The sequence below is a fragment of the Zootoca vivipara genome, chromosome 6, assembly GCF_965207765.1.
Source record: "Zootoca vivipara chromosome 6, rZooViv2.hap1.1, whole genome shotgun sequence".
Classification (NCBI taxonomy): domain Eukaryota; kingdom Metazoa; phylum Chordata; class Lepidosauria; order Squamata; family Lacertidae; genus Zootoca; species Zootoca vivipara.
In genome coordinates this window covers 15,454,686-15,472,793 of record NC_142589.1, presented here as the reverse complement: position 1 = coordinate 15,472,793, position 18,108 = coordinate 15,454,686, and the positions used below count along the sequence as shown (strand labels likewise).

Sequence of the window (18,108 nt, the reverse complement as noted above, 5' to 3'; positions counted from 1 at the left end):
GTCCCTACACCCTGCGAGGTGTAGTCTAAATCATCTGGAGGCCCCTGGCTTGGAGATGCCTGCTCTAAGAGCCTCTCCCTGTTTGGTAAGCAAAGGGCAGAGACTCAGCTTAGAATCTGCAAAATGGCAATCTTAACAGGATTGTTTCCCACCCTCTGGCACAATGTGTATCTCCAACTGCAGGCTGCCTGGTGGCTTTTCTGCTTATCTCACCACCCCCATAATGACGTCCCTCCTCAGGGTCTGTTGCGGAGGCCGTTGTCGTGAGCTTTCCTTGTTTCGAGAAACCTGCTTTGGGAAACCTGAAGGCGTTTTCTTTTCTTTTTCTTCTTCTTTTCTTTTACTCCGCTGCTTCTTCCACCGTTTCAAAGGGTGCAATTCTGACGCAAGGGAAGAAAGTTTGCTTTCATCGCAAAAGCAGTGGCGCCACCCCCGTCTCTTAACGAGAATCTACATTCTTTTTTTAATTTTTAGAAAAGGAAGGGGGGGCAGATCCTTGAGCTGTGCTCTCTTTGTGAAACTGACAATTCTCTGTTAAAACAATAAAGCTTCAATTCAGCTTCACTCGTTTCTTTCTTTCCGCTGCTAGTAAAGAGACTGCGGAAATTCGCGACTGTGATACCGGGTGACCTCATGGGAACTTTCCTTTTCTCCGAAACGCCCTGCAACGGAGTGCGTGCCTCTTTAAAATGTTTTCAACCGTTCGCCGTGACTCACGGCTTCGGGTGTTTTCCCCACTTGAATTTCAGGACCAAACTGAAGAAAGGATGGTTTTGTTACACGGCTGGAAGTTGGGGGTGTGCTTTGCGCCTGCACACTCTCAGAGAGCTTCTTTCAACCCCGCACAGATTCTGAAGCTGCGTTAATCTCGCAAACGTGGGGCTGGCATTTCCACAAGGGGGGAGAAAAGCAACAGGGCGAGGAAGGAGAGGCTACAGTCCGGTGCATGCATGCAGAAGGCCCCCCGGCTCAATCCCCAGCATCTCCAGGCAGGGACAGGAATGACTGTCCGAAACCCTGGAAAGTTGCTACCAGTCAGTGCAGACAAGACTGAGCTAGATGGACTAATGGTTTGGCTTGGGATAAGCAGCTTCCTGCGTTCCTATGAAAGGTGGAGTTAACAGTTTGGGCACAACCTGAGTAAAAATCATATGTTTCTATTGGCGTTTTGTTAAAGAGAGGATTTTATGGTGAGAGGTCACAAGCTGGACTGCTGGCTTACCCAGAGGCTCAGTGTGGGCAGCTGGCTAGGCGGTGTGCATCAGTGGTGGGGCATCTACTCTGCGTGAAGGTCCCAGGCTCGATCCCTGGCATTTCCAAGTAGAGTTGGGAATGTCCCCTGCCTGGAACACTGGAGAGCCTCTACCCATCAGCTTACACAATGTTGAATTAGACATGCCAGCAGTCTAACTTGTATAAAGCAGCTGCCTACGCGTTATGTGAAGGGATGTAGCATGGTGGTAGAACATCAACTTTGCATGCAGAAGGTCCTGGGTTCAATCATAAGCATCTTCAGGAAAAATTGGGAGGCATCCCTGCCTGAAGGCCTGGAGAGGCGCTGACAGTCAGTGTAGCTGATGTATTGATTGGCAGCAGCTCTCCAGAGTGTAAGACAGAGAAGGAACCCTCCCATCAACAGCGACCTGATTCCCTTTTGCCTGCAGTTGCCATGGTAGTGGCATAGCGTGGGTTGCTGGTGCCCGGGGTAGGACAAGTGGGTGGACTGGGCAGATGGGTGGAAGCATGTGTGTGTGTGTGTGTGTGTGTGTGTGTGTGTGCTGAGTGTGCAAGACACATGGCTGCCGCTGCTGATAGTTGGCTGTGCACCTTCTCAGCTTGGCGGCTCTGCTGCCTCCCAGCTCGGCATACGGGCATCCCTTTAAGGGCCATGAGGAGAAGGTGGCACCACCCCAGGCCTGAAAGCCTGGCCCGGACACGACTTGCCTCCCCGTGGCTCTGGAAGGCGTTGGGAGCTCAGCCACATGCCCTAAATAGGAGCACCTGTTGTGGGGGTGCCTGATTGTGCCCTTCTTATAATTTTGTGCTTGAAGTCACCACCCCTCTGCCCCCCCCCCCCATGCTATTGCTGCTGGAGCTGGGATTTGGGAATTCCTGCATGCAAAGAAAAAGTTCTACACTGTACTCTACATCTGGAGACAAAGCATAGCCATATGATAGCCTTCTCTATGGATTTCGTATAATGCTCTTTAAAGCCATCTAGGTTGGTAGCTATCACTCTGGATAGTTAGTGCAAGGCAATGCAGAGTTGGGAGGGGGGAGTTTCTGAATTGCCGGGGGCTGATGTAAGCAAGAGGAAAAATATTGGCGTCTTAGGAAGCAGTTTGCAAGCACAACGTGGGCTGGCAGTCTGAATCCAACGTTGGCTGCCATGGGAGAGGCAGGACCCTCCTGGAATGCCAAGCTTTCCACCTATCCTAGGCTCAAGGTTGTATATATGTGCCAATAAACGATGTATCATAAAGACACTACAGTCTCTGCTGTGCCTCGCTGTCCGAAAGGAAACACAGACACCTGGTAGCCCTGGAATCTGGCATTGTTCAGAGATTGGGGTGGCATGCCACAATATTATTCACCTGCTAGTTCAGTTAGTAGAACATGAGACTCTTAATCTCAGGGTTGTGGGTTTGAGCCCCATGCTGCGCAAAGGATTCCGTCATTTCAGCGGGTTGGACTAGATGACTCTCAAGGTCCCTTCCAACTCTACAATTCGATGATTCTGTGCTCTGCTCAATGAATGATCAAGCAGGGCGTTATGGCATGTTCCACATCACACAGAGAAGGAAAGAGAGCAAGGGTGTCAGTTTCCATCATGCTAGTGACCGCCCCACCCCTGAATAGCAATCTCAAAGGGAAGGCAGAGGAGTCAAGCAAAATCACAGGGTCTTGACTATGGGCAGATGCATGTTTTTTACACCATGTTTTCTTTTCTTGTTGTTGTCTCGAGAGATAATGGCGTGCACCTCCAGAGGTGAAGTCAAACCTCTGCCTTAGCTGCACCGAAGTGACCTCCCCTTGGTGCAGACCTGGGCAGTTTGGTCCTGGGCTGCCCAGACAACAAGATCCTCCCTCCCAGCCTCGCCGGCGCGGTCCAAGGAAAGCAGAGCAATATATTTGGCACCAGCTTGGCTGCAACCGTCTTAGGGACTCCACTCTGGATTTGTGTCGGGTTTACTCATTATGAGCCTTTCCTTCTCCCTTAAAACATATCAAGAATAATTTGCGTAAAAACAAAACAAAGCCCAACACCGATCATTTTTGACATCCTATAAGGGATGCCACAGATTCCATTTTTAGAATTGCTGAAAGAAGTCAAGGACTGGGGTTGCTTTGGGTTTTTTTTTTCTCGTCGTCCTTTATAGGAAAAAGAAGGAGGGCTTTGGAAATACACATGCGATCTTGCTTTTAGGAGCCCCGGTGAGAGAGCTTCTTCTCTTCAGGGAGGGATTCGCCACAGCTCTGGCCCTCTGCCAAGGCCTTGCCACTCTCCCCGGGCAGCTTGGAGTAATTCATGAGCTGGCGCAGTGGCTTGGCTTGCTCCTGGGAGGCCGGGAGATTTGGCGGGAGGCTGGACTGGAGATGGAGGGAGACCATCTGCGAGCTGGTCAAGGGGCTGTCTGCCCCGTTGCCGCTGGCCCCCAGGAACTTGGACCCAAACGTTTGCTGGAACCAAGCTGCGTAGGACCGGTCCTTGGAGGGTACCGCAGCAAGAGCAAGGCCAGAGGCTCTGGCCCTCTCGTCGTCGGCCTCGGCCTCCGGCTGCCTGTCCGAGACCAGTGGGACATGCTTGATGATATACTGGTTGCCACTGCTGCAGACTTGGTTGCCCCGAACGGTTTTGGTGGACGGGGAGCAGGCGAGGTTGGGCACGATGGAGATCTGGATCTGGGGCATGGGCAAAGTGTTCCTGGGGGCACCCTTGCTGGGCACGGTGGTGACCCCTTCAGAGTGGGCGGGCGCCTCGCCCTTGGCTGGCTTCTCCGGAGATTTGGCTGGCTGCTTCTCTGCCGGGCGCACGGGGCTCACGTTGTAGGTGCTGTTGCAGAAGCTGCTGTTCTCGGTGAGGGACCGGTGGTTCCTTAGAGAGCGGAGGGACGTCCTGCTCCTGGTGGGCCGTGACTGGTTGCTGTCTGTGCCCACCCCGCTGTACAGCAGGGAAAAGTGGCAGAGCGATTCCAAGGGCAATATGTTCTGGATCTTCTGGCTCTTGGTGAAAATCTCGATGGCCAGATCTGGGAAAGGCCGAGAGAGAGAGAGAGTCAGGAATAGGGGTGGTGTGGGGAGAGACCCAATGCAGTTTCCACCTTTAAAGACAACTTACTTGATTCTCGTTTCTGAAATGCAAAGCCCAAAGCTAGCTATCTTTCAGAAATAGGACAATGTGATCCAGCCCTGAGGGCCTTCTGGCAGTTCCCTCACTGCGAGAAGCGAAATTGCAGGGAAACAGGCAGAGGGCCTTCTTGGTAGTGGCGCCTGCCCTGTGAAACGCCCTCCCATCAGATGTCAAAGAAATAAACAACTATCGGACTTTTAGAAGACATCTGAAGGCAGCCCTGTTTAAGGAAGCTTTTAATACTGGATGAATAATTGTATTTTAATATTCTGCTGGAAGCCGCCCAGAGTGCCTGGGGAAACCCAGCCAGATGGGCGGGTTATAAATAAAATGATGATGATGATGATGATGACGACTACTACTCTCTGAATTTCGCAATGCAGCTCTTCAACTGAGTAAATTTGCATGCAAAAATGTACAGTCGTACCTTGGTTCTTGAACGTAATCCATTCCAGAAGTCCGTTTGACTTCTGAAATGTTCGAAAACCAAGGCACGGCTTTCGATTGGCTGCAGGAGCTTCCTGCACTCAATCGAAAGGTGTGGAAGCCGTGTCGGACGTTCGGCTTCCGAGAAACATTCCCAAACCAGAACACTCACTTCTGGGTTTACAGCGTTCGGGAGCCAAAACGTTTGAGTCCCAAGGCATTTGAGAACCAAGGTATGACTGTATATCCTAGGTAGGGCATCATGTAGCAGTGGAAATGGCGTACAAAGATTCATTGCGCTAAGGAGAGTTGCTTTGCAAAAATGTGTATATAACGGCAGACAAAAACATGTGCTTTATGAGGAATGCACCCCAAAATGCTGATGAAATTCCACAAGGACTCCACAATAATCACAAACTGATGTGTAAATGTGGAGAACTGAACCACAGAGTGGGAAGCAGAGGGTTGTAGTCAATTGCAGATCCTATTGAAGTTTATGAACATGAGGCTAACTTAGGCCTGTTAATTTCCATGTGCCTACTCAGAGTGGGGACATAGCTGGATACAACCCTGAGGAACTAAGAGAAACTGAATTGGAGAGACCCACCCACCCCTTCTCAGGAACTGTGCGATGCAATGTTTTTGGTCTCCTTTGTTAGGGAGATCTGGACCTGCTCAATCTAGACCCAGAACCTCCCCAACGAAGAGCAACTTCCAGGCTCCCCTCCTTTCCCTTCTGGGGGCTCTGGGCTCTGGCCAATCTATGTGAAAAAGGACCCCTGGATGGTTTAGTCTGGTCAGAGGCAACTATGGGGCTGGGGCGCTCGCCTCGCTTTCATTCCGAGGGAGATGGCATTTGTCCACAGACAGCTTTCCAGGTCAGGTGGCCAGCAGAACTGAACCACTTCTGGCGCAATGGGACACTGTGACGGAAGCCAGAGCACACGGAAACGCCGTTTACCTTCCCACCGCAGCGGTACCTAGGTATTTATCTACTTGCACGGTGTGCTTTTGAACTGCTAGGTTGGCAGGAGCTGGGGCAGAGCAATGGGAGCTCACCCCGTCGTGGGGATTTGAATTGTCGACCTGATTGGCAAGCCCGAGAGGCTCAGTGGTTTAGACCAGGCACGTCCAATAGGTAGATCGTGATCTACCGGTAGATCACTGGACGCCTTTGGTAGATTACTGGTAGATCACTGGCTCCCCCCAAAGAAGCTCAACAGCTTTGGCTCCCCTTAAAAAAAGCTTTAAAAAATTGCCCTGAACCGCCCAAAAAGGGGGCTTTCCTCCTCCCTAAGAAAAACTCAAAAAATTTAACCTGAACCCCCCAAAAGAGGGTAGATCACTGCCAGTTTTTAAACTCTGCGAGTAGATCGCAGTCTCTTGGGAGTTGGCCACCCCTGGTTTAGACCACAGTGCCACCCGCTCCTCCCTAGGAGCCAGTCTACAGCCACCTGGGCACCAACACTGGGCAAAGCAGAGCTTGAAAAAGAGTGCCAGGTCCAGCTGGCTGGAGCTGGTACTTTGGATGGGCTTATCGGCAGTCGAAGTCCTCCTGGGAGCCTGGGCAATTGCCCAACAGTGCCTATTCCTGGCGCCGGGTCCCCTACACAGCTATAGAAGCCATGGGAGTCCTGGGCACCTGGTCCACTCTGTTCATGGAGGAGTGGGCTTGTTTCTGTACTCCTGAACCCCTCCATTTTCCTCATGGCTGCTCAGCTTTGCTTACCCAGAGTCTCATTCACCACCGTGGGAATGATGCTTTTCAAGGCACTGCAGTTGGTGTGCAAGGCAGGGTTAGCGTTCATCTCCAGGAGCCAGACCTGATTTAAAAGGGAAACAGCGGGGAAACACATTCGTTTCTTTGCATACAGGCCGAGTTGCCGGATCGCCAGCTCCGGCCCTGAAATCCAGGCTGCAAATCAGGGCCGAGGTGTGCGTCTAGACTAGTTTCAAGCCTCAGGATCCACTGGATCCTGCCTTTGAATCCTGGATCTAAGACTCTGCAAGAGAATTATTGTGCGACGACACAGGTGTGTTATTATTATTATTATTATTATTATTATTATTAAAGAAAGCACGTGGCTCCCTACAAATCTTGGAAATTGTAGTTTACCCCTCATTGAACTATAATTCCCAGCACCCTTAACAATCTAATGCTTCTAGGGTTCTCGAGGGAAAGCCTTTAAAGGCATGTGTGTGGTCCCTGTTTTGTTGATCCTGGATAGCTCACTTGGTTAGAACATGGTGGTAATAATGCCAAGGTTGCCGGTTCAACCCAGCTGCATTGCAAGGGGTTAGACTAGATGATCCTCAGGGTCCTTTCCAACTCCACAGTTTAATGATTCTGTGTTCTGTCCCCCCCCAAAAAATTTGTTTCCGTTTTCCAATTTGACCAGTGAAAATGTTCTACGATTGCCACTAGGTGGCACTAAAGTCCTTTCTATTTTCTCTCGTAACCGCCTCCCCCCCCCCAAAAAAACCCTTTCCTATTGCAACAGAGGCTACATAAACAAGTTCAAGGAAGCTAAGCGTTTAAGGGGAAAGCGCCAGCCATATATTTCTGCAGGCAGCAAAAAAGAGAGAGCGAGAGCGAGCAGTATAGTAGTGGATTCAGGCCAGTGGTGGCTTTCTTGGAAGTGCGAAAAATATCCACAAAAGCGTTGACTCATATAGAATTGTTTTTATGCATATGTAGTTTGAATTAATCATGTTGTTGTTTAGTCGTTTAGTCGTGTCCGACTCTTCGTGACCCCATGGACCATAGCACGCCAGGCACTCCTGTCTTCCACTGCCGAATTAATCATAACTGCCTATAATTTATTTAACTGGGTGCTAAAGATAATGAAGATTATGATGTCCTTTGATCTCATGGCCTGAGTATCCTGTTTTAACTGTTGTGTTGTTTTAACGAGGATGTTCTATTGCACATTTTCACCATGGCCATTTATAGTTTAATGTTTAAATAGGATAGTTTTGCTGTGGGCTTTGCCTACGATATATATTTTAAATTATTCCGTATTTTAAACAATGCAGTGCAATTGTTTTTTTGTGCTTGTGTTTTGTAAACTGCTTAGAAAACATTTCGGGAAGTATATGGCATATAAATCATATATCCATCTAGCTCTTACACAGAGTAGACTGAAAGAGACCCAAGTTTCTCATGTTCATCAGTTTCAATGCATTTATTGTGAGTAGGGCTAAAATAGGACACAAATCTCTCTTCTTATATTTCTCTATTAATAATAATTGGGTTGTGTGCAACAAGCCCAACTCAGAGTATGCCCATTGAAATGAATGGACCTAAGTTAGTCAAAACCCATTAGTTTCCACAAGTCTACTTTGAGTAGGACGGAAATGGGATAAAATCCATTATTATGATCAATCATCAACAAGTTGTAGTCAATGAACATTTACTCTGAGTAGACCCACTGAAATCAAAGTGTGTCGTGGTCCTTAATTTCTTTTTCTTTTTTTTAAATCAATTTTTATTAGATTTTCACTTACAAATCAATCATATCAAACCAATTATTCCAAATTATACAAATATATATCTATTAAACCAAATATTATGCCAAATTATAAAATTTTTGCTTCCCCATGCTTCAAATTCTGAGGGTTCTGAATATCGATAATTGCTGCCATTCAAATCAAAGTTCCAAGTTCTTTCCAATCCTTTTAATCCAACATAGTCCAATCTTTTCCAACAGCCTCTGAAATGTTTTCAGGCGAGATTTACCGCAAAGCCTATGTTTCTGTGAGGATTTTTCTGTCCAGCTTCCCCATAAATCCTTCGTGGTCCTTAATTTCAGTGGGTCAATCATTGACAACAACTTATTATTATTATTATTATTATTATTATTATTATTATTATTATTATCCTATAGAGCTACCCAGATTTCAAAAATAGCCTTTGCTCCATGAATTTGCCTAATCCTCTTTCAAAGCCATCCAAGTTGGTGGCCATCACTGCCTACTGTGGCAGGGACTTCCATAGTTCAACTATGCACTATGTACGTCTGGAATCGTCCAGCATTCAGTTTCACTGAATGTCCACGACTTCTAGTATACCCAAGCCATATAACGTCCTGAGGCCAACAGCGGGTGGGTCCAGAGGGGTCCAAAGTGTGCAAAGTGACGAGTGCAAATTTTACCTCTGCGCAGTGGGCTAGTTTCTACACACCCCTCTCAATCCTCCACCCAGGAAAGAAAGAGGCACGGTCTGAGTTCAAGGACACATTCCAGCCAGGCAAAAACACTCAGGGGAGGTGTGAAGCAAAGCTGGTGAGGGGATGTGTCTAGGCAGAGAGACCGGGAGGCTCACCCCATACAGCCACCATTTCCAGATCTATGGGTTCATTATCCATCAGAGGAGTCCCTTGGCTGCCCTCCTCAAGCCCTGACTCTGGAGATTCGTGCCTCTCGAACCGCGGCCCACTCAGCCCAGGATGCGGCCACGTGACTGTACCTTGAAGTCTTCGTCGATCAAGAAGTCGCACCCAATGAGATCAAAGTATCCCAGCTTGCACTCCAGCTTGGACTTGACCGCCAGGAAACATTGCAACATGATCTCTTTCATTCTCTTCTGAAAGACACAGAAGGACGGCATGATCCCGGCAAGTTCCCCCCTGCCCCACAAGACCTCTTGCGAGTCAGGGGAAGCCACAAAAGATCCAGATTAGAGGATCATCTGCTTATGTCCAGTCCTTGGGTGGTCCCCCGCTCATCCCTACTCGGAGTAGACCCATTGGAAGTCACGGGCGCTTGGGCGCTTGCCCACTCATGGTTTATATTTATTTATTTATTTTTACACCCCAACTTCTTCTTCCCTGAAGGAACTCAAGGTGGCGCACATAGTCCTCCCCCACCCTGTTTTATCCTCACAACGACCCTGCCAGGTAGGCTAGGCAGAGAGAGATGAGCCCAAGGTCATCCCCGGTGAGCTTCATGGCCGAGAAGGGATTTGAACCCTGGTCTTCCAGGGCCTAGTCTGACACCCAGACCCACTACACCACCACACCAACTCTCAATGGGATCAAATCCATTTCAATGGCTTTTTAGCCAATGCAAAGAGCTTCTCTCCATGAGCAAGAGCGGCCCCCACCCTTTCCCGACCCCCTTTCCCTACTCTTTCAGAGGTGGCGCCCATTCTGTGTCATGCCATGCCCCGACAGCAGCCATTTCCTGTTAGACTGAACCTTCAACGGCAGCCATTTTGTGGCTGGTGTCCAGGAGCACTTTCTCAACATCCCCAAGATGCCCATTGGCAGGTACAGTCACATAGGCCTCTGCACCAATCAAGTTCCACAAGGCTCCCCAATTAGATCAGCTGCATAGCTGCCAAGTACCCCGTTTTCCCCGGGAAACCCCCGTTTTTACTTACCTTTTCCCAGTGGTCCCCCGTATCACTTCGTCTCCCGTTTTTCTCTGTTATTTTCTCCTGCCGGCAGCCATCCCCCCCCCTGATTTGCCCTTCTATGGGCACCAAAAATGGTTGCCGGCGGCTTCAAAAGTAGCTTCTACGCATGACCAGAAGTGCGTAGAAGCTACTTTTGAAGCCGGCGGCGGCCATTTTTGGTGCCCATAGAAGGGCAAAGCGACACCGGCAAAGCGACACCGGAAGTTACGTCGACGCAACTTCCGGTGTCACACGGCTGCCGGTCCCGGATTCTGCAGTCCGGGACTTGGAAGGTAAGATCAGCTGGTGGCGTTGTCTTATGGGGTCCAGTGGGGCATAATGGTTTAGAGCATCAGACTAGGACTGGGAGACCAGGGTTCAAATCCACCGCTCGGCTGGAAGCTCATTGGACGATCCAGTGGCTGCCTCTCAGCCCAACCTACCTCACAGGGCTGTTGTGGGGATTAACTAAGAGGGAGGGGGAAGCATGAGGGCCACCTTGAGCTCCTTGGAGAAAAAGCTGAGGTACAAATGCAATAAATAATAATAGAAATAATAATAGATAAAACAGCGGAGCAACGTTACAGACGGACAGGCTCATCCTGGAGTATTGGCTGCAGATGCTGCAGCAACAGGTGTGGGGTGGGCAGAAGGAAGTGTGGAAACTCACAGTGAACCCATTGAAGACCCAGTCCTTGGGGAGCCCTTTGATGTGCCTGAACCTCTCGTTGACGTAGGTGTTGAAGCGCTCCATGCGCCACACGGTCTCCTCCTTGACGTGGCTGTACATCGGATTCTTCTTCTGAACGTACTGCGGGGAGTTGGCAGAGAAAGCAGACGCCCTGTTAGGGGCTGTGCATTGTAGCGCTGGATCTGCTGCCCCTTCCCGAGGACAAGGGTCTGGGCAAGGAGCAAGGGGGAGCAGGTTTGTAGGACGGGGAGCAGGATTGCTTATAAGAACCTAAGGTGGCCAAAGTCCCATCTAGCCCAGCCTCACAGTAGCCAAGCAGGTGCCCCAATGGGAAACAGGACCTGAGCGCTACAGAAACTCTCCCCTCTTGTGTTTCCAAGGAACTGGAATTCAGACTGCATTCAGAAGTGGAGTTTGGACACAGCCGTCATGGCCAGGAATCTCACCCGCAATGAATTTCTCTTACCCACCCACCCCTATAAAGCCATCCAAGTTCTTGATGAAGTGAATCCGACAGTTTAACCAGGTGCAGGGTGTATGTATTGACTGATTATTTCAGATCTTACAACCCATCCTTCCTCCTTGGAAGGAGCCAAGAGTCACAAGACAATAAAACCACATTAAAAAGAGAGAGAGAATGCGTGCGACATTTGACATTTGATTGATGCTTTGAATCCCTTGGATTCCACCTAATGTCACTCAGATTTTGTGTGGATTCCATTTGTTTTAACGTTGCCTGAAAAAGAGGGGCAGAATTTTCTGCAGTTTCTCTCTCTCTCTCCCTTCCACATAATATGAGAACCCTAGGCGTTCATCCAGTAGCTCTCCAAATGGCGCAGCAATAAAGCCACTAGCACACTTCCAAAGCTAAGCAAGGTCTGGCGTGGTTTCAAATTGGATGGGGACCTGCATGTTGAGATTCCTGCATCGCTAGGGGTTGTGCTGGATGACCCTCGAGGTCCCTTCCAACTAGTCTATGATTCTATGAAGCTGAATGTTGGCAGATTCAGGGCAGACAAAAGGAAGGCCGCCTTCAAGTAGCCCAGAACTAAACGGAGGAATTACCGGTAATTCCCCAAACGGGTAATGGCGGCTTTAAAAGAGGACTGGGGAAATTCATATGGGATGTTCCATGATGCGTTATGATTTACTGTTTACAATTATATTACTATGTTCTTGTTTCAAGCTGCCCAGGGAAGCTTTTTGTTATTGGGTGCACATGCAAATATCGTTCATAAAATAAAAGGCGCGCACACACAAATCTAGGGACCTCAATCAATCGGGCAGTTTTCCAGAAAGCAAAGGGGTGAGTCTTCCACAGACCTTCTGTCTATACATTTCTCAGTGAAGGGGCAGCGACAGGGGGAGCCCCCCAGGTCTCTCCGCTTTGATTCCACTTCTTAAATATGAAAATTCAAACCATTCCCTCCTCACTCCCACCCCCCACTCCGGTGGGACACAATTGGGGGCGGAGAGGCAGTTTTCTGTGTCGCCACCACCTGCTCTTCCCTGAATTTCCTGGCTTCCTCCCCACCCCACCCCACCCCCACCGATGAGATTTGCAGGTACACTCTTTTGAATAACAACACCTGGCCCTCATTTCATGTCCTTTGTGGCAATGGGGTCTCTCCGGAGCCAGCGAGGCACCGCAGCTCTCTCCAAATCCCAAGCTGAGCAAACAGCTCTGTTCAAGGCAAAACACACACACACAGCACCCATCTTGCCAAGGTTATTAAGCTGCAGGAAGGCGATACCAAGTGGGCTGGGCTGGCAAGGATAACATATGCTCCAGCTGTCCCTGTTTACTATTTTCGGGTGCCCATCCTTGGAGCGAGAAGAGAAATCAATTTTTCTGTCTGTTTTTCTCCTCTTGGGCAGGTGTGACGTATTCGATAACAAACGGGGGGGAGGTTCGAATCAGAGAGCCCCCATTTCAAGCCTTGCTCCGATCATGCCTTTTGCTTAAGAGGCCTCAGAGAACTATTTATGAATTATTTCAAAACATCTACATGCTGCTTAATCGTAAACCCCTGCTTTCAAATCAACACCTCAAAGTGGTTTGCAAAGTGTTACCTGGACGGCTTACAAAAACGCCAAATTTAAATTAAATCTCTCTCATCACCCCGAGCCCTTGAAGGGAGACAGATGAATTTGCCAGCCTTCCCTGCACGTAGAAATCTAGATGGTCGGGGGGTGGGGTGGGAGTTAGAGCATAAGTATCGTTTATGGCACGGGTTGTGGGGAACCTGTGGCGCTCTGGACATTGTTGCTGCTGTTAATAATGGTAATAATTAGTATTAAACAGCTGCCTCCTCACTCACGTGGCCCCAAGTGACTTACAAACACAAACCCAATCACAACAGGAACAGCAAATAAAACCTAGAAGTGCCTCTGTAGGAATAAAAGGCAGGTTTTTTTTTACAGATCTTGCCCCTGTTGAACTCCAACTCCTATCATCCCTGAGCAAAAGTGATGCTGGCATGAGGCTGACAGGTTCAAACAATGTATTGCCGGCCGCAGGTAGCATCATATATTTTCATGACCTTGGCCCAGCTACTTAAATTTAGCACCTGCTGTTTTTGAGGGTTAGGCTTAGGGACGGGTGAATCTTTCAGTTTTCCTCCATTTCCCACTTTTTGCAATCTAAAGATTAGTTCTTCACCTTCCCGCATTGATTTGCAAATATCTTCTTCTTCTTCTTCTTTTTAAAAAAGAAAGTTCTCATGGAAACTCGCCAGCATCTTAGTCTACATTTTCCCCTAATTTAATATGTCATTTTGCCTACCATTCATTTTCTTTTTGGAGGCAATTTCCCTTAATATACTGCATTTGGAAGCATGTTAATTTCACCAATAGATGTCCTTATTTATTTATTTCATAAAACCCACACGGTGCCTGATTTGCAAAATGGGTAACAACCACTTCAAAGCAGTTTTGCAAAAAAAAGAAACGAAAAAGAAAAACAGACTTCCAAAAGGTTAAAATAACAATAGACTAAAAGCAGATTAAAACTCACATCCACTTTCTAAACATCTGGATAGGCATGCCCAAACAATAAAGGTTTTTAGAAGGCACCAAAGAGAGGGCAGTGAAGGGGGCCTGCCTGGTATCAACAGGCAGAGAGTTCCAACGGCTACTCAAAGGTCACGTTCTTGCACTCTTTCCTCTAACACACACACATTTTTGACTCATCATTGGGTTGCCGAACCAGATCGCAACATTCATAGCAGTGCGAATTTCAAGGAAAGCCTGGCTTTGGTTTGGTTTTTAGGTACGGTGCCCATTTTAATGGAACACTCCATGTTTGAGCGAAGGCCCAACTATTTCCTGGTCCATAGAATTAGGCCTCCCGCTCAAATCCTGCCCCCCCTCTCACCTGATTGGTCAGATGAGAAGTGAGGTCTTCCGACTTCGGGTCGTAGTTGAGGCATGTGAGGCGGACGTAGCCGTGGCCAAAGAACAGCATGTAGGGGCATGTGCAGGCGATGAGGAGGTAAGAGCGAACATCAAACTTCTTCCCCTCTAAGAGCAGCGGCTTATCAATATACCTGAGGAACCGGGACGATATACATCTCTGTGGCACCTGAGGCTCTGGGGCCCTTCAAGTCTCGCTCATTCCAATCTGCTTATTTCATTTTTTATGTTCTAATCTATTACATTTCTATTATTATTATTATTATCATCATCATCATCATCATTTTTATTATTAATAGAAATTTCAAAATAAATCAAAGAAAGCGCATGGAATTTATTAACACAGCAGGCACAAGACAGCTCAATAACTATGCACCCTCATAATCTTAATATTTCCTTCTTCCATTACAGTTTCTTTACCGGGGGTGGGGGTGGGGTTCCCATGGAAAATTATTCTTTTCAGGGTTTCGGGGCGAAAAAGATAACTCGAAAGGTCCATAGTCTAGAACACAGATTCTCAAAAGAGGATAACCTGCGGTGGGGTGTGTGGGTTTCAAGTTCATCGGTTTGGTTGAATTAATTCAACTAATTGGATTTTGGAATGCATGTGCAGTTAATGTTTACTGTTTCAAACTGTATCACATTACAGTGGTCTCTCGGGTTACAAACACTTTGGGTTACAGACTCCGCTAACCCGGAAGTAGTACCTCAGGTTAAGAACTTTACCTCAGGATGAGAACAGAAATCGTGCGGGAGGCCCCATTAGCTAAAGTGGTGCCTCAGGTTAAGAATGGTTTCAGGTTAAGAACGGACCTCCGGAACGAATTAAGTTCGTAACCAGAGGTACCACTGTATTATTATTATTCCTTCCTGGGTTGTGTGAACCACCATAATGAATAATAAAGGTTGGGTTGGGGGCAAGAGGGATGAGTTCGTGGAACCAAGGGGGCGGTGACCCGAAAAAGTTTGGGAAGCGCTGCTCTAGAATATATCGAGGACAGGAAGCGGGCATTATGATCCGTTATGCTTGTATAGCCAATAAAGGCTTTCCAGATTTGTAAGATTGGCAGAGAATAACTAGAGAAAACAGAATAGACCTCCCAGTCCACACAATGCTTCTGTTTTTCAAATACTGCTCAAATTGTTTTTGATAGTCGTAAGTGGACTGATTAAACTAGCCATGCAATTGTCATGTTTGCAAGGAAAGTGGACATTAGCTGATGTTGAAAGCAGGCATTAGCTGATCTCATGTTTATTTGATTTGATTATTCTGGCCTGAGGCACTCTGTGTGTGTGTGTGTGTGTAGTGCCAGATTTACGTATAAGCTAAACAAGCTATAACTTAGGGCCCCACTCTCTTGGGAGGACCTCAAAAAAATTAAAGGAAAAAAACCCGGATGTACATTTCCAAAATATAAGATAAAAAGCAAATAAAATAATACCTACATACAGTTAGAGCTTAATAATTATTTCACTATTAATATACTTCTTCTTAATTGTATTCCACTATTAATATACTTCTTAATTGTATTTCAGCGCAACAATAACTTTGATAAGGCATTTGTTGTTATGTGCAAATGGCTTTAGATACCTATTAGGTCCATAAATTACCATATAGCATATATTCAACACAAATAACAGTGACAATTTGTTGTTAACAAAGGACAGCTGGACATATAAAGGGCCCCATTACCTTCAGTAGCTTAGGGCCTCATCAAACCTAAATCCGACCGTGTGTGTGTGTTTCTGTGTGTGTGTGTGTTTCTGTGTGTGTGTGTGTGAATTTTTGCATCTCCACTTCTGTAGGAAGCCAGTTAGACGGGGAGGGGCGGAGGCAGGTGAGTGCAGCTGCTCAGCTCTCTAAAAGCTTTGGCATATAGCATTAGAGACTTATTCAGCTCACACAATGCAAAGTCTTTGGCGTGCATTTCCCCCTTTGAAGCTCTCCTTAGATGCCCAGACAGAAATAATCTCTGATCTGTCTCTCTTTCTTTCTCTCTCTCTCTCTTCGCCACCTGTTAAAATGCTAATGATCTGTCTGTGCCGATGACACGAAACTTAAAAGAGAGAGAAAGGTATTGGAAATGAAACTAGGCCGACTGAGCAAAGGACTCTGATCATACAAATGACAGGAAGTCCTTAGACCGGGAATGCTCGAGTTCTGTATGCCAGGATGAATAAAAGGAATGGGGGGGGGGAATATCCTGCCGTTGGCCCAATGTGCCCACCCGCTAAGGCTTTCCGCAGTTGCTCTTACGCAAAAGCAGAATCCCGTGCAATTGCAGAAAATGGAATGGCACTTTGTTGGCACCTTCTGTTCAGACTCTGAAATTTGCACAAGTACAAAAGCATTGGGGGGAGGGGAACTTAATGGTTTTTTTGACACACACATCGGGGGGGGGGGAACCTCAATGAAGACTGAGTAAGCTCAATGGTTTTGGAATGCCGATTGAATGTTCAGAGGAGACATAAATGGAATGGAGAATCCTGGGAAAGGGCATGGATGCTAGAATGGAATCTAGAATAGGAGGCCTCGAGGATGCCCCACTCTGCTATTATTTTTCCTGGTATGGGGGTGTTTAATGGGGAGTTTGATGCAAGTCCCCGACTTTTGCAGCACATAATGGGGGGGGGAAGGGATGCTCAGGCCCAGAAGAGGTGCCAAATGGCTCTTGGGATTCTCACTAGGCCACACCCCCTGTCACTAGGCCACACCCCTCTCCAGCCAAGCTTCACATCCTCCAGAATGGCTGGGGTGTGTCACGGAACTCGACAGCATCACTGGCTTCCCTGGATAGAGGATTGATAAGAGTGTCGGAGACTGTGTTCAGGAAGCAGCACGCTGTGCAAAGGTTAAGTATTGCAGCCGTTGCTCCACCCACTACTGGCATGTGGGCCCTGGAAAGTAGCCTAGTAAGAGATGGGGACCCCGGGGGATGAAAAATTGTCTGCTCCTGCCGTACTGGTTGCATTCCTTCACCTCAAGTGCACCAGTTAAGTTCCCCAAAGACCATCCAGCAACATCTTTCACCAGCCAGCTGGAAACTTGGGGCAGTGGGTTAGCAGAACCTCCACATCACTGCATTCTCTACCTTTGAACGATCCTTGCCGGGGGAATTTTGTAAGGCAGTTTCTTGTACATAGGATCTTCCTCGATGCTGAGGAGCTTGGCTTGCAAGTTGTTGACCTCAGATTGGTTTTTGAGGAGGAAGATCCCTCGGCCTTGGTTCGAGCTGGTGGGCTTGCAGATCCAGATCTGAGGCTCTGCGGAGAGGAGGAGAAACACAGGCAGGTGGCTGGTGGGTCTACCTGGCTCATCATGGCTTCCTGGGCTGCAGCTCGGTGGCGGAGCACCTGTCTCGCATGCAGAAGGTCCCAGGTTCAATCCCCAAGGACATCTCTAGGTAGGATGGGGAATGTCCCCTTCCTGAAACTCTTGGAGAGCTGCTGCCTGTCAGTGCAGGCAATACTAGGCTGGGTGGGCCACTGCTCTGATTCGGCCTGAGGACCTGTGGGGATATAATGGGGAGGCGAAGAACCATCTCTGCCACATTTAGCTCTCTGGAGAAAAGGTGGGATAATAATAATAATAATAATAATAATAATAATAATAATAATAATAATAATTTATTTGTACCCCGCCCATCTGGCTGGGTTTCCCCAGCCACTTTGGGCGACTTCCAACCGAATATTAAAACAGTATAGCATTAAACATTAAAAACTTCCCTAAACAAGGCCACCTTCAGTTGTCTTCTAAATGTAAAATAATTGTTTATTGCCTTGACATCTGCTGGGAGGGTGTTCCACAGGGCGGGTGCCACTACCGAG

The 18,108-nt window shown here is 47.8% G+C and overlaps 1 protein-coding gene across 17 annotated transcripts in view; it reads right to left on the bottom strand.

The window, feature by feature from the left end:
- Window positions 1-437: 437 nt before the first annotated feature.
- Window positions 438-18,108, bottom strand: part of TTLL10 (tubulin tyrosine ligase like 10) — a 197,236-nt gene continuing 179,565 nt past the window's right edge. For all 17 annotated transcript variants that reach the window (XM_088671593.1, XM_060276203.2, XM_088671603.1 and 14 more), the window contains 6 exons: window positions 17,373-17,544; window positions 14,243-14,414; window positions 10,846-10,986; window positions 9,246-9,362; window positions 6,507-6,600; window positions 438-4,250 (listed from right to left, as the gene is read on the bottom strand). In XM_088671593.1, the coding sequence (XP_088527719.1) occupies window positions 3,424-4,250; window positions 6,507-6,600; window positions 9,246-9,362; window positions 10,846-10,986; window positions 14,243-14,414; window positions 17,373-17,544 (1,523 nt within the window). In that variant the 3' untranslated portion in view covers window positions 438-3,423. The remainder of the gene's footprint in view (window positions 4,251-6,506; window positions 6,601-9,245; window positions 9,363-10,845; window positions 10,987-14,242; window positions 14,415-17,372; window positions 17,545-18,108) is intronic.